Source organism: Formica exsecta, unplaced genomic scaffold, assembly GCF_003651465.1.
Source record: "Formica exsecta isolate Colony F162 unplaced genomic scaffold, ASM365146v1 scaffold501, whole genome shotgun sequence".
NCBI classification, from domain to species: Eukaryota; Metazoa; Arthropoda; class Insecta; order Hymenoptera; family Formicidae; genus Formica; species Formica exsecta.
The window spans coordinates 22,786-47,108 of NW_021852253.1; the positions used below are offsets into that span (position 1 = coordinate 22,786).

General features: G+C 38.9%; 2 protein-coding genes across 4 annotated transcripts in view; one reads left to right on the forward strand and one right to left on the reverse strand.

The window, feature by feature from the left end:
- Nucleotides 1–160: 160 nt before the first annotated feature.
- Nucleotides 161–20,410, forward strand: LOC115241670. Of its 3 annotated transcripts, none has more exons than XM_029817541.1 (10): nucleotides 161–669; nucleotides 3,026–5,030; nucleotides 6,139–6,657; nucleotides 16,525–16,613; nucleotides 16,694–16,773; nucleotides 17,211–17,335; nucleotides 17,550–18,014; nucleotides 18,261–18,590; nucleotides 18,692–18,844; nucleotides 18,999–20,410. In XM_029817541.1, exons 2-10 carry the CDS (start codon nucleotides 3,966–3,968, stop codon nucleotides 19,428–19,430), a joined length of 3,258 nt encoding a protein of 1,085 aa, XP_029673401.1. In that variant the 5' UTR covers nucleotides 161–669; nucleotides 3,026–3,965; the 3' UTR covers nucleotides 19,431–20,410. The 3 variants fall into 3 exon arrangements, with proteins under 3 accessions (XP_029673401.1, XP_029673402.1, XP_029673399.1); XM_029817542.1 differs by lacking the exon at nucleotides 161–669 and adding an exon at nucleotides 1,193–1,982; XM_029817539.1 differs by lacking the exon at nucleotides 161–669 and having other exon boundaries at nucleotides 2,819–5,030.
- The window catches only part of LOC115241675 (exosome component 10), a 6,338-nt gene continuing 2,309 nt past the window's right edge, over nucleotides 20,295–24,323 (reverse strand). Inside the window, exons 4-10 of the mRNA XM_029817548.1 lie at nucleotides 23,637–24,166; nucleotides 23,503–23,555; nucleotides 21,917–22,239; nucleotides 21,735–21,838; nucleotides 21,152–21,459; nucleotides 20,901–20,996; nucleotides 20,295–20,823 (exon numbers count right to left, since the gene is read on the reverse strand). Of these exons, the coding sequence (XP_029673408.1) occupies nucleotides 20,501–20,823; nucleotides 20,901–20,996; nucleotides 21,152–21,459; nucleotides 21,735–21,838; nucleotides 21,917–22,239; nucleotides 23,503–23,555; nucleotides 23,637–24,166 (1,737 nt within the window). The 3' untranslated portion in view covers nucleotides 20,295–20,500. The remainder of the gene's footprint in view (nucleotides 20,824–20,900; nucleotides 20,997–21,151; nucleotides 21,460–21,734; nucleotides 21,839–21,916; nucleotides 22,240–23,502; nucleotides 23,556–23,636; nucleotides 24,167–24,323) is intronic.

Sequence of the window (24,323 nt, forward strand, 5' to 3'; positions counted from 1 at the left end):
ATATATATATATATATATCTCTCTATATCTAAATAATTCTGCATATTTATTAGACGTATAGGATTTGACGCAAGCACACACGTGCGACTCTCGTTATTACGCGGATATACGAGCGAGAGAAACCGCGGGATAAGAGGATCAGCTCTAAGAGGGCGGCGCGGGTTAAATATAATTCGAGGAACAGAAAAACACAAACACACACACACATACATACACACTAGGCGTAATCCCCCGTCTAGAGATAGAGAGAAACGCATTTAGTCGCCTTAAAACTATTTACTCTCTATGCTACCTCTCTATGCTACTCTATGTTCGTTTTTGGGTTACGTCGGTGCACGCATGCTGGTTCTCTCTCTCTCTCTTTCTCTTCTTCTCCCCTCCCCCGCAGCGCGTGCTTGACGCGTTTCCGCACTCGTTCCCGCAAAGCACGACGAGCGGTCCGCAACCGCGCGCCGCAGTTGACTTCGGTGCAGCGTTACGTGCACGTACGCGCGTTTTAGGCGCGTACGTGGTACGCTACGAGCGTGTACTACATTCTCTTCTGCGTGCACCTGCCGTGTGTTTTCAGTTACTATTGTTATAGTGTCGTAACGCGACGCGAGCTCTCGCGGAAGATCCCGACCGCGATTCCGACGTGCGACAGCGATCGAGAGGAGTTCAGGAAAATCGGTGGGAGAATATGTTATATACGAGAAGGGGGTGGAAATTGGCGGGGAACGAAATTTGAATTCTGCAGAATTTTTCGTTTTTCGATATCGAGCCTAAAGTAGTAGTAGTGTTAATCAATATTTTTGCGAGTAAGAGCGAAGCTGATACATGTGTGTGTGTGGCTTTTCTGATACATCTATTATTCTCGTAGTATTGTGAGACCAGATGGATTTCAATCTCTCTCTCTCTCCCTCTCTCTCTTTTTCGAGGACACTAAATCGTAGCGACAAACCTTGACATTTCATGTACGCGAAGGTAAAACTGATCAAAATCGCGATCGATCTATGATATATAAAAAATGCGCGATGATTGAATTTAGGTTGTTTGGGAGATTTGCTCGAAATTTTTTATGCATTATAGTTTTATATTGCACTTTGCCTTATATTGTTTATTTCTAATGCTAATATTTCTAATATTTCTAATATTTTTATTATATTTTTGTATATATTATATTTAACTTTTCTCTATATGAAACACTTTTTTTATTATGTATATAAAAAAATATTATCGTATATCTCATTATTTATAGTGCTGTATATAAAGCGGCAGAGAATTTGGTTAAAGTCCTGCGGCTATTTAGAGATTAAAAAGACAACTCTTCGCGAGGAATTAGCGTTGGTCCGCGGAGTTTCTATTTTCGTGACAACCGCGTTGCTTATTCGAGCAACAGCGAGAATGCCGGCGTGGCCTCGATTTTTACACCTTTATAGAGTGGAATGCAAAGCGATCGCCGTGCAGGAATTTTCAAACAAGAGATATATAAATTTTCCTCTTGTTTTTTTATGAATATCTTATAAACATGACTTATTATTGCAGATATTTCACAAAATGTCAGTAAAAATAAGGAATCCTTAAAGAGACATGAATTTTACAGAGTTAAGCTCCAATTTATCAGTCGATTTAATGGCATTTTAATTGATATTACAATGCCTTTATTAACTACGAAGTGCGATCTCCTTAGACGATCGCTCTCCGAGGCGTAATAATATCGCGTTGTAGGAAGGAGGAGAGAGGAGGGCGATTTCTCGGCTAATTCGAGATTGGATCGACTATTCTTCGGAATAAATCGCGAAGCGTGTGCCGTTGTAAAAAGAAGCACGAATACGCCGGCGCGCGGTTGCGCAATACCGGGGTACACACGGTATATAACATAATTGTTCGTCGCGATTGTATAATGCGGACTTCCAGGCGGCAGTCGTCGCGTCACTCTGATACGGACGTGTATAGAAGCCAAAGATTTCGGACATGTGTCGATCGAATAACACGTGATGATGGTGCGAAAATTAGTCGACCGTTATCCGACTCTCGTTTCAGGGATTATCCTTAAAAACCGTAACGCATTGGAGTCTCGACTCGACGTTTTGAATATCTAATATTATTCTTTCTAATATGTACTATAGGAACGTTGGCATCGATATCGCGCGCGTATACCATATATGTATATTTATCGCTACGTCTTTACTTACCGGAGGTTATTGTTTAGCGGGATTAGCGCGCTATAGCTTTCGGAGCTCCGTTACATTTACCATTTGCTAAATATATTCTTCGGATTTTAAAGCAAAATTATATCGATTAATCGCACTTTCGAGAAGGGGGGGGGGGATAGCATTTCCTTTTTTCCTCGTCTTTCGAAATGGATATTTGTTCTTTTTAGGAACGCGCGCGTTTGACGTTTTGCACGTTTGACGTTTGACGCACGCTACATGCAATTCCGCACGAAAGCGCAGCGAATTTAACTTCGCGAATTCGCGTCGCCGTCGTCGTCCCGCGTCGAGGCGGCGGCCGCTTTTTGCTCGCTAACGCGAAACTGGCCGATCATCATCGAAGGAGACTCGTCGTCGTCCGCGGCCTGACGCGCTATCCAGTGCGCGACGTGACGTCGAGCGGTCGCGCGTGATGCGCAACGAGAGCGCGAAAAACGGCAAGGAGGAAGGAGAGATGTAGACGCTATCCTCATCTCGTACGAAAATTGGAACGCGGGGCGCCTCGTAATTACATAATAGCCGGGCTGTCGTCGCGCTCGAATGAAACGTCGTTTGCACGCGTGCTTATCGAATCTCTCCCCCCCCCCCCCCCTCTTCGCCCCGAGAACCACCAGGATTCCATCGCTCGCGACGCCGTTGCGCTTCCGAGGCACGTGAGCGTTAAGCCGATGAGTCGTAAATAAGGCGAAGCGCGACACGTATTATATTCGCGGTAAATTTACTCGACGTCACTCTCTCCTTATCTCGTATATATTGGTTCCGCACGATTGCCCTCCCTTCCCCTCCACGCAGCAGAAACGTCATTGTCGTTATTGCGTGTTGCTCCTTTTCAGACTTTCGCGTCATACCAGTGTCTTCGAGTTGATTGTGGAACGAAGTTCCATCGAGACTCTTTTCCCGCCGATGTCTAGAGAATCTATCGCGTGCAGGAATAGACGAAAGTCCGAGGCGGGAGATCGTAGGGTAGCGTGATTCGTTTCGCGGAATTTCTCGAGACCTTGCTGTGAAATATATGTGGGACGTAAGAATTTCGAGGCATCGCACTGTCATTCTCGCCGAGTGATAATGAGTGATACGCGTGATGCGGCAAATTACAGTGTCCTCGTCGTAAGAGATTGTGGAACGTGAGATTCTGCGATATTCTTACTATGATCGAAATTTATAATAAGATGTAGGATGATACTTCGACTATAAACGAAAGCGATTTCGCGAAAATGAAAGAAATGTGCCGAGGGAATGTGTGTGATATAAAATTTTGTCGACAAGTGAAAATATATTCACGTGACGCAAAATACACATCGCATGAAGAAAAGTTCTAACGTAAAGGAAGAGAAACGTTGCGACGAATTCTTCGATAACAGTGTCGCGCGCGTTAATTATTCGCATCGAATGCGAGTATGTCACTCGATTTTAACATCATTATTATTTCGTCTATGAAGGAAATTAACATCGGAAATCAAAAGTTTTTCCCTCGCTCGAGAAAGTAGGATAGGAAATATATGGACATCGCGACTAACGACGTTCTTCCCGTGCGCGATAATAGTGGCATGCGTTTTCGAGACACGTTTTGCTACACCGTTGCTCGTCGCGATTCGATCGCGACTTAATAGCGTTTCACGCAACGGGATCTAGCTAAAGAAACAGAAAGAGAAGGAGCGAAGAAAAGAGACTCGAGGAGTATCGATTGTAGGCAATCGGAATCGAACGTCCCGAGAAGAGGACTCTCTTCGTTCTATATATATATATATATATATACACATTTATATATCGGAGATGAACGAGGTGAGGCACGTTTTGACAGCCCTAAGATCGCCCACGAAGAGCTCGACCTTGAGCAACGGCACTGTAGGCGTCGCGACAGCGACGTGGTACGACGTCCCGGCGCCGATCATCGTGCATTGTCGCGAGTTCCACGAAGAGGGACGCGACGTCATCGAAAATGAGGAGAATAAAAAGTTCTGCGAGAAAGAGACAGAAATTAGATCCATTGATAAGAATATGGAGGCTGGCTCCTTCGAGAGGGATGCGAACGTCCTCGGATCTTCGGAGAAGAATACGACGACAGTTGGAAGACCCTTGTCGTTCAATGAAGCGTTGTATCAGAACGAGGAGGCAGTTATGAATGATATAAATCGGAATAGGAAGAGGCATAGTGCCACGGTGGAACTGAATGCCACCACAATGGTAGAGACAGACGCCGACGGAGTGCCGACGATCAGCTTCAGCTTTCTGCGCGTCGACGAGAAATTTCACGAGGATGGGGACGAGATCGTCATTCTGGAGATCGACACGAGCGATCAGGCCAAGGACTTGGCAGAGAATCAACTGTACGACCTTCCTAAGATCGCCGTCCCGAGTCGAGTCTCCTTGGAACAATCCGACGATAACGAAACGAATGTCGAATCCTCGTCGCCGACGATTCTTTACGACGTGCCGAGGCCGGCCAAGGACACGCCCTTGAACAAGTCGCAAGAGGGAGAGGCGACGATGACGCTATCAAACGTTTCTCTTGACAAGAAGAAACAACAACGCGATCAGACGAAACGTTCCACCAGGTCGCTCAAGTCCGGCCGAAGAAGCTACGGCGCGTCCGACAGCGATGGCTACGACGCTGGGATAGCGTCGATGTCAGGATCGTACTCTGATCCCGAATGCCCGAACGAGGAGGGCTCGGTGAGCGGCGGTTCCGATCGCAGCAGGCGGATGAAGCTGCAGAAGCGGCGATTAGGCAAAGCCTGGGGCAGGATGCGCAGCTGGCTGCGAGAAGAGAGGACCAAGATCGGCGACATCGTGAACAGGCACGCGAGGATGCAGGCGGTCGGCGCTCTCAGTCCCGAGGTAGCGCCGGGAAAGAAAGAATGACGCGGAATCGACACGCGATTAATAAACATTAGTTAAAATAGACGGAGAAAAACGGAGATATAAAAGATTTTGGAAAAAAAATTGAGACTCGCTCGATTCTCGGCGACAATATTCATTATATGCAGCTTTTAACGTAGTCTGAGTCTCTTGTTTCTGTATTCTTAGTACCTCCATATTTAGCACTTTCTCTGCTTTTCTATAAGTTCACGTTTGGTCGAGCACATGCGTAGAATGAAAATTAAAATTATGCATCGAAAGGATATTTTTATGCTGTGCGTGTTTCATTGGAATAGAGAAACTGGGCACCGAGAGAAAATGTCAAGAAAGTAGACAAAAATTTATAATCGACGTCGTTAAATTAATTAAATTCGTTTGCTTAAATCGGTCAATTTTAACTAATGTTTATGACGTTGTCTCGGAATATATGTATATATGAGGGATTCGGTATATGAGCGGGATGAGTTTATAATTTGTAGAGGAGTTAAGTATACGACTCGACGTATGAAGTGGACCCTCGCAAATTACGGATTTATTCCGCTTTCACCCTGATTCGTTGCTTCGTCGCCCGAGAATCCTACAATTGGCTGTAATAGATGCCAACGTTGGGCTAAATAACATAATATGGGTTTCGAATATCATGATTTCCGATTCCTCGATTTATGGAAAGCGAAGAAAACGCGAAGTTGCAAGCAGTTCGATAATATAGTTAAAAAGAAATCGAGAGAAACCTATTTTTTATAGATTTTATTCCACAGAATTTTAGTCTCACACAATTATTCTATTGCATCACAATTTTTTTATCGAATTTTTTAATCATCAATTCACATAAAGAATTTATACGAAATGACTTTTTTGATACAACTTTATTCTTAAAATTTTCAAAACTGCTAGAATCATATCGTCGAGGAAACTATAGGAAATGATTATTTTTTTCTTGTGAGTTTAAAATAAAGTCACTTTTTGTCGAACTGTATAATACTCTCGCGATTAAAACGCGTACGAAAACAAAGAGTCCTCTCACTCGAACTTTTCCAACTTTTTCTTTAATCGATCTTTTATCGGGGAAATTTATTCTCGCATCAAGGTGCGAGGCGATGCCACTTTCGCGCGGACGTCCAAGAACAAGCAGCGCGGCTTCTACGATCTGACGCGGGCTCGTACCCAGGAGACCGGTTCGATCACCAGGGTGGAAGAATTCGGGCTGTCGTCGGTATCGGAGGAGGCAAATGTCTCCGACGATGTGGAAAGACCGACATCGGCGTCGCCCGACTCGGAAAAAGCGAACGGTTCTCGAATGTTGCGCGGTAATTTGAAGAGGAAGACGGTGAGCTCGGACGACATCTTGGAGAACAGCAGGACAAGATTACAGCCGCCGGTGTCGTCAACGGTGTCGTTCAGCATGGACAAGCTGTGCTCGGACGTGGAGAACGATGAGACGAGAATGTCATCGACAACGCCGACGACGATGGCGCCGGCGGAAGTCGGCTGTGAGACGTCGAGGGATCACGGTGGGAAAGGTGGCCTGATTAAGAGGAGAATGCTCGGGTCAATCAGAGGGTTAATGGCCTCCACCCATTTGCTGCAGACCTACGAGATCGAGGAGGTACTTTGCGCTCTCTCAAAGTCTTGTTACTTCTTTCCTCCTGTTGCATGCTGATTGACGTGTTTGCGCAGTTGTCGCACACTCAGCATTGGCATTACAATCGAACGTGATGCGCATTCTTAAAGTTAGATAGAAAGAGAAAACACGCGAGAATGAGTGGGAACAAAGGGCGTAGTCGGTGTAAACTGTAGTTCGAATAGAAATGTAAAGCGAATTTTTCTCGGTTGTATCCGAACGTCATTATAATTCGAACAATCCTAACAATAAGTCAGTTAAAATTGGTAATAGTGGAACAAGCTATTTATTCGTACTTGAAAATTATATACTATATATATTTAAAAATCTCTCTGTTAAATATAAAAACATTAATATATATAAAAATCATTTTATATTTTAATATATATATATATATATATATAATTAATGTCATTTCTATATTTGATAGAAAGATTTTTGATATTTATTTACAGCGTGTTTAAAGTTCATTTTTAGCATATCTTCTTCGCGGCATTGCCCTTTGAATCTCTTGCTGCATCGTTAATTAAATATTCTATTTCGCGATTATTCTTGTTAAGTAGTCCACATGTGGGAGTTATTTAAAAGTCGCACTTGTAATGTCGTAATGAATGAGGCCGAATGAGCTTTACGATTCATTCAATGAGCTTTACAGTTCATTTAGGTTAACATCGAGATCGTTAAAAACCATGTCGTATAAGATCATAAAAGTAATCGCTCGAAGGACTTTAATAAAAATCAAGAACAATCTTCGCCATAGATGATTAAAAGCTGTAGTAAAAGGGTGAAAATTATATACGCGATAATTTTTTTATTTCTTGAAAAATGTCTATGTATATCTCGATGATTTACGCAAATCAAATGAAGTTCGTTTACAAACAATGAATCCGACACTTTATTGAAATACGACACTCGAGAATTCGTGACTCACACATCAATATTGAATGACGTTTTATGCCACTGCATATCTATTCCGCTCATTTCCTTTAATCTCAATTCATTCTTAAATTCTGAACAAGAAAGATATGCAAAAATTATGACTATCTAGCGTGAACTGTAGGTGGAATAGAAACTTAAAAATGTCTAATCGTTTCTGGAAATACGCTATCAGATATAATTATTTTTTTTTTTATTTATTTTATTATATTATTTGCAAATTTTATAGCAAAATACATCTCCCCTTGATTAAGAGATTCATGACATTGATTTTTAAATGTATCGTAATTTTATAAATTTTTTTAGTTTTTATTATTAAAGCGTCTATTATCCGTCCAGAACATCTTAGGAACATCTTATCAAAAAAAATTGTCCGCGTGTCAAGCGACGTGTGGACCTTTATCGCCACTATTTGCGCAACGCGCTCCTTATTGGCTGTCTACACAAAATTACCGCGTTTCCACGGATATTTTATAGCAGACACAAAGCGGGTAGCCATTTCGACGAGACTTTACGAGATGCGCGCGCGATAAATAAGCGACATCCGTGTAGTTAGAAACTAAATTCCCATGCGCTTTTTTTTTCGCTCGATGACATTTTTTACGCTGGAAATCGCTTTCACTATTACAGCATATTCTGGCATGTTTAGAATGCTTTTTGTCAATTTACTAAAGGTCACATTATGTCATGTTCGAATGTGAATCTAAGCATTAAAGATTTTTTTTTCTGAAATACTGATCTCCGCTGATTATTCTTGGAAAACTGAAATTTCTTCGACAAATATTAGCATATAGATTTCGTACTTTCAATCTTTTAAAATTTGTTCTGATAAAAGTTTGACAAAAAAGAAAAGACTTTAAGTAAATTTAGTGATAAATTAATTGAAATTAGTTTCGATAGTGTCTATATTTTCTTTGGAGAGCTCTACATGTAGCTCTGAAAAAAAAAAAAAACTTAACAGATATGAATCTTCAAAGATACGGAGAGAGAGTGCTTCGAAAATTTCGCAATCTTTAATTAATAAGTTACAAATGTATAATTAACACACGAATGACAGCAAAGATATATCACTCGTTCGTTTCCCAGTTTGCGTCCACTTTCCCCGAGTCGAAATTTTACAAGAGAGACCGCTCGTCCGATCGAGAGATTTATCGGCTGTCCCGGAGAAATGGCGCCAAGTCAGGCACACGGAGCGCGCGCCTCAAAGCATCGCAGAAGCAAAGCATGGAAAGTGTGGGAAAGTTGTGCGGAGAAAATAGTCGACTTTGTTTCGCGCATACACACACACACCGACGCATGCATAGATATATGTACGTGACGCTTGACCGCCTTCCACGTGTGTGCCTCTCGTAATTGTACACGTACAAAGCGTGCTTAGAGACCCGTGGCCCTGGAGAATGGAAAAGATTGCGCTCTGCACCTTGACTGCAGTTGCATTCGACCGCAGATGCCTCGATAGCGTAGCATGAGGGTCATCGCGAGTTTCTCCGTTGTTAATTTTACGCTATACGTGATGTATGAATCCGTCAAGGACGTGAAACATCGTAAATGGAATCGTGTGTCGGTTTTGTCGAGAGCAGAACAGACAAATTAGAGAGACACGCTTATATTTCTTGCGGGCAATTTTATCGCCAACGCACTCTGATTGACGTGTGACAATTACTGTCACACGATCGTTAATTGTCGTCCGATATATTTGGTATATTTCTTATGACAAGCTCTTACGATTCGTGTATATTAGGGGGTTTTAACTTTGTAGGAATCGTCGTAAAAAATTACTACCGCTACTAATCGTCACGTAAAATGCATTCTTATCTGTGCAATTTCCCAATCGTTGACACAACGCCTTCGACAGAAAAACGAAAGGGAATGAGCGACGCGAACAAAAACGAGGAAGAAAAAGAGAGAAAATTTCTATTCAGGTATATTTTGCCAACGTGTGCGAAATTAAGCGCGATGGAAAGTGCCGCATGTGCATTAACAGCGGCGAATGAAAGACAGGCGGGCGTTTGTCTTCGCGACCTCCGCGATTTCTCCGCGAGAAGGCTAAACGTGGAGGAAGTAGTATATATTGCCGGTAAAAGGGAAAGGAGAGAGAGAATAGCGAGATTCGTTAAATATTCCGACGGTGTGCGGTTTGCGAACAAGTCTCTCGGAACGCATGTACGCTCGTCGTTATTCATACCGATCTCGCTCTTGTAAAAGAGTTACGCGTTATAATCGCTCTTGTGTTCGCACGTTTATAAGAAGATACACGAGGACGATGAAAGAGATATAATTGCCAATTTAGGAATATATTTTCGATGCATCAGAAGCGTGATCGTATAGTTAGATTTAACTCGATTTTCTACTTATTTTCTCTAAATTTTCCATCTATTAGAAACGCGCTATATATTATGTGCGCATTGTTTATCATAAATGAACATATAGAACGCCTCTTTGGGAGGGATTTTATTTCTAGATATCAAACTTTTTTAACAAAAATTTAATTGTCTTCCGTCATTAATTAAATATTTCTGAGACTCACTCTCAAATTTTGTTAATATAATTACTCTGAATTAAAAGAATTGAGACATGAGTATCGTCGTACATTATTTTTAATATTAAATTAGCACGCGATTTGATGAGCTATAATAGTCTTTTGCAGAAGACAAAGAAACCGCTCGTCGTGGCGATGAAAGTTTCTTTGTTTAGCGATAAATATAGATGAACTCTCGCCGATACGGCGAAAGATAAAAGGGAAGTCCCATTCGGGAAATTCGCACGCGTTGCCTTGCATTAGCGAAGGATATGTGTAGCAGACTCATCCGCATTTAAACGGTCGACACATACATGTCAAAACGAGCGGCTGATATGTGTATACACATCTCGGCGCATTCAAAATAAGATAGACATGTACAAATTAATGTTTATATGAGTTACAATAAAAGAGCGAAGTCGTTTTATACAACCACACGATATAATTAATTTAAATATAGATCGATTAATATTTCGAGAGAATATTAGATCGCCTTGTGTGGATTCATGCTCTGTAATAGATTCGATGGTCATCGACTGGTCGTTGACTGGCGGCGCACCTGTTCCATTGAAGCGAATGGCAATAAACCACCTGTTGCAAGCGCACACCCGTTTGCCGTCATCGACGCACCGTGAATAGGCGTATCGATTAACCTTTCGAGTCCCGTGTGAATTGATAATAATCGCCAACTTATTTCGACCGCTACTCGCGAAATATTCGAGATACTTTTGTCGCCGTAACGGCGTATTTATGCGTTTGGATTAAAGGATCATTGGCAACGCGAGAAACCTCCATCAATGCGAATTTTTATTTCGCACCAGTTCTTATCTAGGATGATGAATAGGGAAAAGAGCACGCGTTCTTTACTTGATTTCTATATAAGCAGCATAAAATGTAACACGCAAAATTATATTTATTTACATGATTCACATGGAGTGTATTTTACGCGAGATTATATATTAAATGCTAATATAATGAGCGAAGATTGGCCTGATATAGCATAGTTGAAAGGCGAATCTGTCGTACGAGCAGGCATCGATTACGCATTTAATTACTACTGTCGACCTGATACGTGCCGATGGATAAGTACGGTGTTATGTTATAACGAAGGATACCGAGATTAGATTAGATGCGTCTCTAATCATTAAATAGGAGAATTTTACCTCTATTTCCGTAACATTTTATTAATTCGATCGCCAGTCAATTCGATTACAAACTTTCGCTCCGTATCTCGAATATACATAAATCTCGCGCGCGCATAAATTTATTTTAATTAATATTAAAACGCATTCAGTTTTATCAGGTACAGTGGCAAAACGATTTTTCACAGTGAATTATTACGTTCAGGACACGCTCGATAAAACTGATCCAGAAGTTGAGATCTCTTTCAATTGCGGATATCTCGGTAGCTATCATTTGACTGAGATATATCGTGTGCAATTCCTTTTTGTTTATTTTTTCTTTTTATATGCAGATGCAATCGCGATTACGTTAACGTCGTCGCGAAATGTTGACAGAGTCCACTTTCGGTAAAATTTAGACCGAATCCGTAGAAAGTTGCTCTGTCATTCGCGTTACAAATAGACCATGTCCACTACGCTTGACACGCCCTGCATCGATTATTCGATCATTTTTTTTTATAATGAGTGGCCGTATAAATTTTAGCATGACGTTTCTCAAAAGTGTATTTAACCTGAATAACTTTTGTAATCTTTATTAACAAATGAAAAGCTTGCTAAATGTTTATCGGACGACTTTAAACACGCACAGCGTGTACGATGAGTAATGTTAATACAAGTGTTTATCGAAATTGATAATATTTAACAATTACAGTGAAAATTACGAATGTTTACAGAATAAAATGATTCATTCTATATATAAAAAGCTTTCCTTTCGCGCGGAGATAAAAAGATAACTATTACGATTCATGGAGAAGATTATCGTCGAAGATATCTCGCCCTTATTTATCAAACACGAGTTATCAGATTGGAATCTTGTTGGCAATTCTCTCGATTCTCAATATCGTCCAGAGTCATTGATAGCAAAAATGTGTTCGATAAAATCGAACGTTCTATGAATATATCGTATATCCTATCGATAAATGAAAAAAAAATACATAAAATAAATTAACATACACGCACAACACATGTACATGTATACGTAGAGAGAGAAAGCAGTCGTGATAAGAGTCTTCGAGTTTTGCGAAACAAACCACACCCGTATAATTCGAAATCAAACCTGTCAGATCGAGTCGTGTAACAATATTCGCGATATGCGATTTTTTCCTAGTTCCGATTGCGAGAAAAATGTACAGAAACAACTCGCAAGATTCATGCTGAAAAAATCGTATGCATAATTTATGTCAGCAAATGAAATATTGTTATTTACCAGGGATATTTGTTGGGAATTTTGATCATTCCGGATTTTTTTTTTTTTTTTTTTGTATTACGAACTTGTTTAGATATTCTAAAATCAATCAACCTTAACTGCGATTGTGTAAACATTTTTAGAGATGCATCTTTTTATCACTCGAGAATCGATGGCACAGACGTTTCTTCGAATTTCTTCTTTTAGATAACGACATTTCAACGATAACAAAATTTGCGGAAAAAATTCGCGTACAAATATTTGCAAAATTGATACCGATTGATCAGTGAATCTTAATGGATGATTAAATGTGCTACAAAAAAGGAATCATTTACTGTAACGTTTTATACATCGAAGATATTTTTCTGTGCAAGTCAATATATTTATCTCGGATTGAAAAAATTATTAATTTTTCGCTTGCAAAGCGTATGTTGATTGCTTTCACATTTCAAGATGTTTTCGATCTTTCACGATAATTTATAAATTAAATTTATTAAATGATAGAATAAATGAGTGCTGTGAGATAAAATACAAAAATTATCCAAATATACAGGCTCTTTTATTGATGATAAAAATAGTTTAAAGGTCTAGATTACGATGCTTGAAGGCACACGTGGTTTCCAGTTATCGTACTGTCTGCAAGCTCAAAGTTCGTCGAGAGAGATGCGTAGGCATGATATCGATTGCGTTGCACGCAACACTCTAAAGCTCAGGAAGTGTCGTAATATAGAAATCCGAATTTTATTCCCAATCCCCCAATTTTTGCGACTTCGGTCGATTCTTATGTAACTTGACGCGCGCGAGACGAAAATGTAAAATATCTCCTCGGCAGCCACTACATTCCGATATTACATAATGCGATATTACGCACGATGATCAAATGTCGAGTTCGCGACGATGTAATCTGCTCCTTTTCCCACCCAGAGAAATATCTGCGCGAAAACGAAAAATTGTGTAGCCTATTATGCGTGATAAAACTATAGCGAACGAAACACTATATTCCGAAACTCATTTAGATATCAATATGCTCGCCTTTTATTTTTCACGTTTTAAAAATATCCTTCGATTTATTATCATTATGTGATTATGAATCATATATATGTAACTACATTCCCAATTTTTATATAAGTTTTATATAAGGTTTTATATATTTTTATATAAGTTTTTACAGGGCTATATAGTAATTTTTGCGACTTCGGTCGATTCTTATGTAACTTGACGCGCGCGAGACGAAAATGTAAAATATCTCCTCGGCAGCCACTACATTCCGATATTACATAATGCGATATTACGCACGATGATCAAATGTCGAGTTCGCGACGATGTAATCTGCTCCTTTTCCCACCCAGAGAAATATCTGCGCGAAAACGAAAAATTGTGTAGCCTATTATGCGTGATAAAACTATAGCGAACGAAACACTATATTCCGAAACTCATTTAGATATCAATATGCTCGCCTTTTATTTTTCACGTTTTAAAAATATCCTTCGATTTATTATCATTATGTGATTATGAATCATATATATGTAACTACATTCCCAATTTTTATATAAGTTTTATATAAGGTTTTATATATTTTTATATAAGTTTTTACAGGGCTATATAGTCAGTACAGTCTTCAACATTATTTGTTGGACCCGAGGACTAAAATTTATACTAAACTATTCCATTTTCTCTCGCTACAGTTCTACAGATATGTTTCGCGTATCATATCAGAGTTTATCGCGACTTCGCCTATACACATATATGTCCGAGTTAATTGGCACTTCAACTTCCCTCGAGGCCCATCAAGTTTAATGCTTACTTTCACCGATCACCTCGGGTTATGATTAAGCTTTAATTCAGGATTGAACACCAGTCACCTTTGCTTGCACGTCAAACGAAAAGAAACACGATATCCGATAGTCGCGGGAACGTGTTTATCGCGCGTGAACAAAAGCCTTTTCCATTATAACCGATGTTTCGCGATTTTATCGTTCCTCGGTGGCTTCCGGGACGAGGCCTTCTCGGCGAGAGGGAGAGCTTCCTTTCCCCAGTTTCCGGGCAACGCGATCGAATCGAAGTTAGCATCCGTGCATTAAAATACAAAAGGATCTAGTAATACATAGGTGCGAAAAAATAATAAATAAAGGCGTGTTTATATTTGAGATGGAATAGTCTTTTACGACATTCTCTTTTGCTCGATGTGATCTCTACCTCAAAATTTTGCGACTTTACTCAACAAACCGGTTCGCCGTCTTTAACATTGTCGTGTCTAATTAGTAATTTCACGGATACCCGATATCGACTTTCACGCACGTTCATGGGATCAGAAAAAAACACGCGATGACTGCAAAAAAATTAGTCCGCGATCCACTCTTGCCGTTTAAAATCTGAAAATTTCTCGAATAAGTGTTTCTGTCAAAACGTTCATTTTTTTTTTTTTTTTTTTAGGAAGTATAAAACTTTAAAATAAAACTCAATAATTCTAAAATTTATAATGTCAATATTCATTTATAATCTCATGGTCATTCAAAAATATTAATCAACATAATGTTGATTTCTTGTTATTCGTTTGAAATAAAATGTCTCTTTCTCTAAAATAAAATATATTATAATAATATATTTATTTAAATTTTATTTTGTAAAGACAAAACGCGTTACCTTTAAAAACCTTTTTTAAATGGCTTAATAAAGAGATAAAAATGCTCTGTTCACAATTTGTATGTTACATAAATCTATAATATTTTTCGCACAATTTGCTTTTATAACTTGTGTACTTTGTAAACAAAAGATTAGTACCGTTTGTAAGTACCGTTTGCGATAACATCGTGCAATAAATATACAAGAAAGCTAAGCCAACACGTAACAGCAATGAGAGGCGAACGACTGGATGAGTGGATGGATAATGACATATGCCCGGCCTTCCACTGTGACTAAAACACTTTACGTGCTATAGGGAGAAAAAAATATAAGCAGACACGATTATAAGCGGCGAAATATAATAAAACACCTTGCGTTAGGTTACTTTTAATTTGACAATAATTATATATATTTTTTAATTGACAAAATTAATGTTACATTGATTAATCTCTTACAAAAAGAGCTTTCAAAGATTTTATTTTAATCTTAAATTTTTAGTTGCATATTTTTTATTTTTTTCACATTTCTCTCGCGGAATTTACTTGTTATAAAATTCTATTCTTCTGACGTAAAAATTTAAGCATCTCGTCGAATTATATTTCTACATAAGCTTGAGTAAAACACGTGATTGGAAATGTGATTCGTAGGTAAGAAATCATCCTATAATTCGGTACGATGCGCTGGTAATGTTGTATCTGATGGGCCACGATGCGTGGTTACCGCTAACTTATGCGTCTCCTCGCAGGCAAAGGGCATTCAAGCGTAGAATCGAATGAGCTGTATTTTTGTCACTTGTAGATGAAATGGGACAACAGTTTTCTTTAAGATATTATCTGAACATTTAAAAATCTACGAGAAAGAAGGAGAGAGAGAGAAAGAGAGAAATTGCCTTTAACATACATATATAATTCTGTTGTTTTCATCATTATCATAGCTCTCTCTCTCTTTCTGTCCCTATTATTATCATCGTCATATATAATATATTGTTATTCACATTGTATGCAGATGTGTGTGATAAAATCGAATGCAAATCGATATTTACCCCGTACATTTTACGACTCTCTTTTATTATCGAATATTTAGAAATAACACTCTGCTTGAAATTTTATTGCACGCATATAAAGTTTCTCCCTTTGAATTTTGAAATGAAGCTTTCTATTTAATGATGAGTTATAAAGAGATTTTTGTGAGATCTCATAGCTTGTAGAATATCTATCTTAGCCATTCATCTATGTAATTAGAAATATCGCGTGAAATAACAAGTGTATCGTAAAATCCTTATTTTACGATAGAAGGCGCTTTAAAGTTTGTTTGTTTTTATTCAAGTACACCATGAAATATAAACTTTGGTTGTTTATTGTTATTTCGTCGTTGTGCAACATTTTTTAACTTTTTCTCGTTATGTGCAGGGAGGACAGGGAGGTTTCGAGGATGTGCGAAGATACATCAAACAAGGAGGCGACTTCTGCAAAGACTTGGCGTCGATTCTTCATGAAAGGTATTCGGTTCTTTACCTTTCGTCTCTCGTGCAAACATGATTCTTCCATGAAAAAAATGCGAATATATGTACATTTTCAGAGCCGAATTGGAAGCTACTTATGCGAAGGGACTCAGTAAGCTCAGCAACAAGTTGACAAAGGCCTGCGCCAAGGATCAAGGTAATTGTCAACCATCAGTTTTACGATAATTTCGCATCTATTTCATTGATAATTGATTGATAATTACACGTAGTAATAATGATAATAAAATTATAATACTGGAAAATATTCAGGTTTAGATGCGAGATTTTTTTTTTTAACGAGAATTTCATAATTTATTGACATATGTTGCAAATTTTTTTATTTTATCTTAAATTGAAAATTTATTAATATATATATTTCTAGTGAAAGAAAAGTGAGAACTTATTATTATTTTTATTTATAAAAAAAACACTTTGCCATGAAATCAGTTTCTTTTTTTTTCTTGGTTGCGCTATTATTTCATCGAGAGCGCTTCAAAGATATCGATGATATCAATATTGCGAGATGGGCGGCATTCGAAAGAGAGAAAATAAGATCATGTCTAATAAACGGATTGCGCGTCTTTCGTAATGCAGGTGGTAATAGCAACGGAGGCGTGAACGAGGCATGGAGGTGTGTCGGCGAGGAGATGGAGGCTGCCGCGGAAGCCCATCGGCTATGGGGCATCGCGCTCAGCGAGCAGCTCGCCAAACCGCTTAGAGTAAGTCTCTCCAAGATAATTATTACGCGTCGTGTCGCAAAAGGAGGGAAAGACTGGCGTCACTATGTACGCGCGATCGTGCTTACGTAACAACGCTGGGATCATATCCATAAAAACAATATTAAAAATTAAATGAATGGAATAATCGATTGAATTATAAGATCTTCCCATTATAAAATGAAAAATGAGAGGATGACACGCATCTTGTGCACAGGTGGGTGTAGCGGAGACGCAAGGCCGATCGAGGAAGACCATCGAGAATTCAGTGGACAAAGCGTCCAAATCGCTCCAGGAATGGCGCGGGATTGCGGCAAAAAGTAAGAAACAGAGTTTTGCGAGCGCGCGAGAGAACGAGAGGCTGCAGGACCTGGCGCGGTTGCAGACCATCAGTCAGAGCCAGCAGAGTAACAATAAATTGTCGAATCACCAAATGACGGAGAAAGAAGTGAATAAGCTGGAGACCAGACGGCGTAAAGCTGAAGACTCGTCGCGTCGCGCAGACACGGAGTTTTATACGGTGAGCGTGAGGGCCGAGAGAGCCAGACTGGAGTACGAGAACACAGTAAGAAAAGGCGCGAAGCAGATGGAGTTGCTCGAGGAGGAGCGACTGAGCGCCCTGAAGGACTTCGCCAATGTGTACTTGACGCATTTGCAAGCGTTCGCGCCGCGACTGCAGCAGGTAATGCATGAGAGAATAAGGGCGAAATAGAGGTTGACTGTGTTGTGCTTAGATAATCTTGAAATTACCTAGATAAAGATAAAATAAAATTCAGGGTATAAAAATATATATATTTTTATTTATATATTCTTATTTTTTAAAAACAAGAACCTTTCAAATATTTTGTTTCACACATGATTTCTAGGAAATTTAGGACGATTTTTAGGATGCGCTGAATATATGATATATGTAATGCTTTATTTTCAGAGCGCCGATCGCCTGCTAACCCCCGTGCGTAGCTGCAATGTATCGCAAGATCTTGAAGTTTTGAAGAATCTCGTACGTCGAATGGACAGTAACGATGTGACGAACGCAGAACAGTTGCTGCCGGACTTTTACGCAGAACATGTCACGCTGGCGATGAACCGCGAGCGACGGAAGCAGTCGCTGGTGAGAGTGCTGCACCTGATTAGGCAAGATCTGGAGAGGGAGAGGCGGGGTAGAGAGGGTTTAGAAACGTTACATCGGGCCTTCATCAAAACACCAGCTTTCGCAGCGGATGAGAGCGCGCAAAACGTGACAGATAAGCTGCATCATGTAAGTTTTCTCGCGTCAACTACGAATTTAAGAGTTGGAATTTGGAATTATTTCGTACTAGCTAAACAGATGCGCGAATTAATTGTTGTATCTTGTCGCAGATGCGTTCCATGTTGCTGTACTTGGAGGCGGCCAGATATAAGGTCGGTGGTACGCTCGCGGAAGTAGAAGGCAGCAAACGATCCAAACATCCCTTATCGGACCATATCCTAGTTTCGAGAGACAAACAGGGTTTGCAGCAAAGTGTTCTTAAGGTAAGCAAGTCGTATATCAGAATAAAAATAAAGTTCGCAGAGAGTGAAAGTGTAGTCATTTAATGCTGAATTTTATTTTAATAATTAAATATTAAAATTACGCTTAATAAAAGAACGCGAAACAAATCACGATGGTTGTCCACATTCCTTGCAGGTTCCTTCTTGGGCAAAGAATGAATCCTTTGAGATTCAAGACGATGATGACGAGCTCGAAATACATCTGACGAAGGATCAGGATGCCGATCAGACACGCGATTGGGTTGATCGGACGGCTGGCGACGGTAATTCCGAAAATCCGCCGGACGAAGATGACTTCAGTGATTTTGACGAATTTAGCAGTCACTCGGAGGACAACAACAATCAGGAAACGGTCGATAGTGCGGAGGTGGTGACGACAGCCAAGACTGAACACGCGGAGCAATGTCGAGCAATCTATCAGTACTCGGCGAATTTAAACGACGAGCTCAGTCTCAATCCGGGTGACTTGATAACCGTCCATCAGAAACAGGCGGACGGCTGGTGGATAGGCGAATGTAGAGGTCGCACCGGCATATTCCCAGCCACTTACGTGCAAGTCATACATTAATAGACGCGAAATAATTATCGTATCATCGAATAATCATCTCGGTGTTAACGTTCACAAGTTCCACGCGAGTCCTCTTACTTAAATCTTCCATCCGGTTTTGCAGAACTAGGTAAGAGTGTTATAATGTGCCAATATAGAGCATTACACGCGACGATTACTTTTTACGTGTAGAAATCGAGCATACTTCGACTGTAAGCTCATACAATAACAACGACAAACATAAGAATTAATACCAAATAGCAGTTACCACCATGTTTGAGACGGAATGCGTCCGCCTACTAGTGGAAATATTTTAATTGCTACTATTTGCGTATATGACGTATTTATCATTTTTATTACGTTATATAATTAATGCTCGTTTATTTATATCGTTCTCAAGGAGAGATCGATCTTTCATTAAATCTGACATTGCACTTTATAATTCATCGCGCATCCTATCTATTGTTAGAGATCAATGGTGCATTTTTGAAGATTTAATTAAAAAATATTATTAAAAATTGAAGCTATATCTCATTAATATGAAGTTGATACAAATAGCTGGCATATTTATATCTGCCTATATAGTGATTATGATCACTTATTTTGTACTCCCTGTATAATTTTATTCTTCAGAGCTATCGATATATTTCCAAGTCTTTAGAAAACATCACTTTTCCAGCACGTTGTATATGTGTGTACCACATCTCATTTTAAGAATTAAGATTATATCAGGTGTTTTTTTTGTAATTTATTAAGAATTTGAATATGCACATACGAGAATAATAAGCGTTTGGAACAGTGAACGTCGAAACTATGTAAGACGTAAGAGAGAGAGAGAGAGAGAGAGAGAGAGAGAGAGAGAGAGGAAGAAACACGGAAAATTGTATATAGTATTTGTATCATGCAAACGCATTCAATTGTAAATATCTAGATATAAGAAGCTATTTAAATGTACTATGTGCGCAATACAGTATGTGCTAACAACGCATTTATTTACAGATACCTAAGTTGTCTATTGATATATTGTCAATCAATCCATTATCTCACCGGAATGATCCTGTCGCAATTGCCTCTTTACCTCCTCAGTAATATCAGTGCTGTTGGCTGTAACAAGATAATGTCACACGAAATATGAATTGTATTATTTGACGCAAGAAATAATATTTACCGCAAAACGGATGAGTGCTAGCGGTAGCCACGAAAAAGGTCCCGCGGTGATTGTACATCTCTGCTCTAATACCCATCTCCGTGCAGACATTAGCGTCACATGGTTCGGCGATTATTTGCGAGAGATGCCTATACGTCAAATCCCAATAATGTGCCCAGAAACTGCAATTGCGCGTAGCAGCAGATGCTAAAGATTCCGTGAGGTAAACGTAGGAACGTCCGTGGCTACATATCGCTTTTTGTATCGCTGTGAAAGTGCGATAAAAAACTTTACTTCCCATTCCTTAGATCAGCTAAATAAGGCGTTTCACTTTCAGTACTAACCGGTTGTAGAGATCGGCAAGTAATCGAAGTATGATGGCTCCGTCCTCGCGCAGCCAGGTTGTGTTTTACCACCGTTGGGATAGAAATCAATATGACCTATGTACGAAGATATCGGTTGAAAGAAGAATTATATGAATGGGAATTAAAAGAATTTTCAAGAAGTACAATTCCAAAAATTGCTCAAAGAATTCATTAAAGAAGGAGAAAATGCGCGATAAGAGCTACATTTCTTCTTTTATATAATGTGCTACCTATAACCTCGGGTAAGCCGAGACCTAGACTTGTGAGTAATTTGCCGTTTGTATGTATCACATCGACGAACGGAGCGTCATTTTTATGCAAATGAACGGATGGGTCGGCGTTGCGGAAGCACGGCTGCGCCGGGTCCAGACCGGTAATCCTCCGCACCGTCCATCTGCTCCGTCGCTTTTTCAGCTCCTTCGCGGCCATTCCGCAGATGTGAGCTCCGAGACTGTGCCCTATTAGATGTAAGGGGCCCCAATTACTCGTGTCCGATCCTTCGTTGCTGATTGTAGCGTTCGTCACGTGCTCTATAAATCTTTGGGTGAATAGACTAACGTTAAAAAGCAAACAGAAATTGCTCTGACCCGGGCAACATGGTCGTTCGCACGAAAGTCGTTTGAAGTATATCGTCTTGAAAAGTCGTCGAAAGGATTATCGTAGATGTATCTAAAGAATTTTTCAGTTCCTTTTTTTATCAAGGATCAATTCAAGATATTAATTTTTAACGAATCATCAAGGTATTTGTCGAATCTTTCCAAAACTTTAGACGTCTTTCGAACTTTGACCTGTTATCTGGCCAAAGTTACATACTTTGATATCTGATATCCCACTATTCTGGTGTTGACCGCCGCCTTATAATAATTCCACGTATTACTGCCAGCGCTCCAATCTACGACCACCACGTTAACGTCACCCTGTGTCACATAATTTCGTGAAAAAATGAACGACTCTATCCGAAAAAGAGAGACAAAATGCAACCGTTGGATCCTTACCCATTGGAGTAGCGCCCTTTCCATATCGCTGATCCATGTCTCATTGCCGTGCGATAGGAAACCGTGTACTATTATCAACGTTCTACGTTCTATCCTGAAATCCGTCCACTCCAAGCCGAACTGCTCGCCTAATACCACTTCCACGCGACGCGGTTGCCTCCTGGAGGAGAGAAAAAATCGCACGTCCAGTGCATAACTACCGTTAGGTTTGCTCCTGAAGAAACTCTCTAGAGTCTTTGCGACCGTCTTTCCCAATCCTAAGCAGTCCACTTGCGCAACTCGCGACGAGTTTCCAGCGGATTCCAGTTCGCTAGAGTTGATTCCTACATGAACGGTGTATGTGAAATCCATCAGGGTAGTCTCGTTAAAGAGAGGTGTTGCAGCTCCTTCAGCAACATGTATCGTTCTGTTTAATGCATCCTGAAGTGGCCGAGTTATATTCGTTGCATGCAGTTGCCATAGGCAAGAACACTCCCTGATGTTAAAATATTGCCACAGAACGGCAAACACAAGAACGATGGACGTCATCGTCACGCACTAGCGCATACTTGACTGATATATTTATGTAGCCTTTTGACCAATCAATAGATTCATCAAGACGTAATCATAATTTATTACATAAGAAGACATAACTACTTAGATAGCCCCATAAAAAGAAGAGAGAGAATTGGCTTATCTAATAACAGAGTTCAACTAAACAGATATAAGCAGTTAATCTCAGGACTACATAATCTTGGTAATACTAAAAATATCATGTCAAGTGGAATTAAAAGATGTTTTATCCATTATATCTTTTAATTCCTTTGTAGAATAAACGCATAATCACTAGGAATCTTAATATTTATCAAGTATTAATATTTTTTTTTATTGTAATGCAAAAAATAATGATCCAAATCTACTCTCTCTCTCTCTTCATTTTATTAATCAAAGGTAATTGTGCAAAATATTTCTAGTATAGATGTGGTTATAAGGATATAATCATATTATATATATATATTGAATTTTTTGCAAACTTTATTTGCATAAAAATGCATAACATTCATATTTACAGATGCTTTTTACAGATATACCATCTGTACATTACAAAAAAAGTTGAAGAATGAACATTTTTTATACTTTCAGAATCCAGATTCCAGAATTCCATTTCCGAGTTTATCTTTAATGTTTTAGAAAATGTGACAAAATTTTATCAAAAATTTGTCAACATTAACGAAAAATATTAATTTTTAGCACATAATCTTAAAAAGTGATATTTGAAAATCTTTCTATCATCGTCTCAGTATTCTCTTCTTTTCAAAGATAATTTGATGAAACATCAAAAGGAAAGCTGTGTTTGAAAACACAATTTATATATTAAATTTTTGTTTCTTTATATTCTTCCATTTATCCTTTTTCTTTTGCTGAAAGATTTCCACATTGAGTACATTTTAAATATTAATACCTATTTATAAAAAGGTAAAATAGTATATATTTACTTACTCTAGGTTGCTGGAATTGTGTCTGACTCGTACTACTTCCTGTACTGCCACCTTGGAAACTGCTGAAGTCTACTGCTTTGTAATTGAATTTCTCCGACGGTAACATGCCCTGTGTCTTCAGCATTTGTTGATTTTTTTTCTTGTCATTCTTTTTCCTAGCCCTGTCGCCAGATTAGGAAAACAATTAGCACTTTGAATGTATTACATATAGTATACTTTCTCTAAATAAAACTAAATCTTACCTTATCGATGTAACTATTTCAGAATTATTATTGTGAGTTTTCCCCTCTTTGCTTGTTTCTTGTACTTCTCGTTTTATTTTTTTAGGCATGTGCATAACTTTGATATCCAAAGGCGGTGTCGGTGTAGAAAAGTCATTATTTCTCTTCACTTGAATCTCATTTTTAATATCAGATTCTCTCTTTCTTTTTCTGCCATGCATTTGACCTAAGGTTAATTGATTACATGACTTCTTCTTCTTCTTCTTCTTCTTGGGCAAGGCTGCAACTTCCTTATTCGTAGTTTTACATATTTGTTTAAAGTGTTCATAAACTCTACTTTTACTCTCATTAATCTCAGTCTCATCTATGTGTTGCTCTTCGACATTTACAGTCGAACGCATTTCTTCTTCTTTTTTTTCGTTTTCCTTTTGCTGTTTCTCTCGTTCTTTTGTTTCGTGATGCACTATCATTGGTATCACACACTTATATCTCATATATGGACTTATAAATATGGCCTTTTTCTTGCCATTGCTATCTTTTGTTTCTTCGTCCTGAATTAAGAAGTGTAACTTTGCGTTATTTTAATGAAAATATTTATATATAACTTATAAATGTACAAATACTTTTTATATCTTCAATATATTATTAAAATATTTTATAAATATAAAACTCATATTTCATAAAACTATAAAGAGATATATTGTAATC

Excerpts from the sequence above, each read along its gene's own strand:
- LOC115241670 (XM_029817541.1), top strand. The coding sequence starts at position 3,966 with ATGAACGAGGTGAGGCACGTTTTGACAGCCCTAAGATCGCCCACGAAG. Across the intron at positions 6,658-16,524 it reads AGACCTACGAGATCGAGGAG|GGAGGACAGGGAGGTTTCGA; the intron begins GTACTTTGCGCT and ends CGTTATGTGCAG. Across the intron at positions 16,774-17,210 it reads GGCCTGCGCCAAGGATCAAG|GTGGTAATAGCAACGGAGGC; the intron begins GTAATTGTCAAC and ends TTCGTAATGCAG.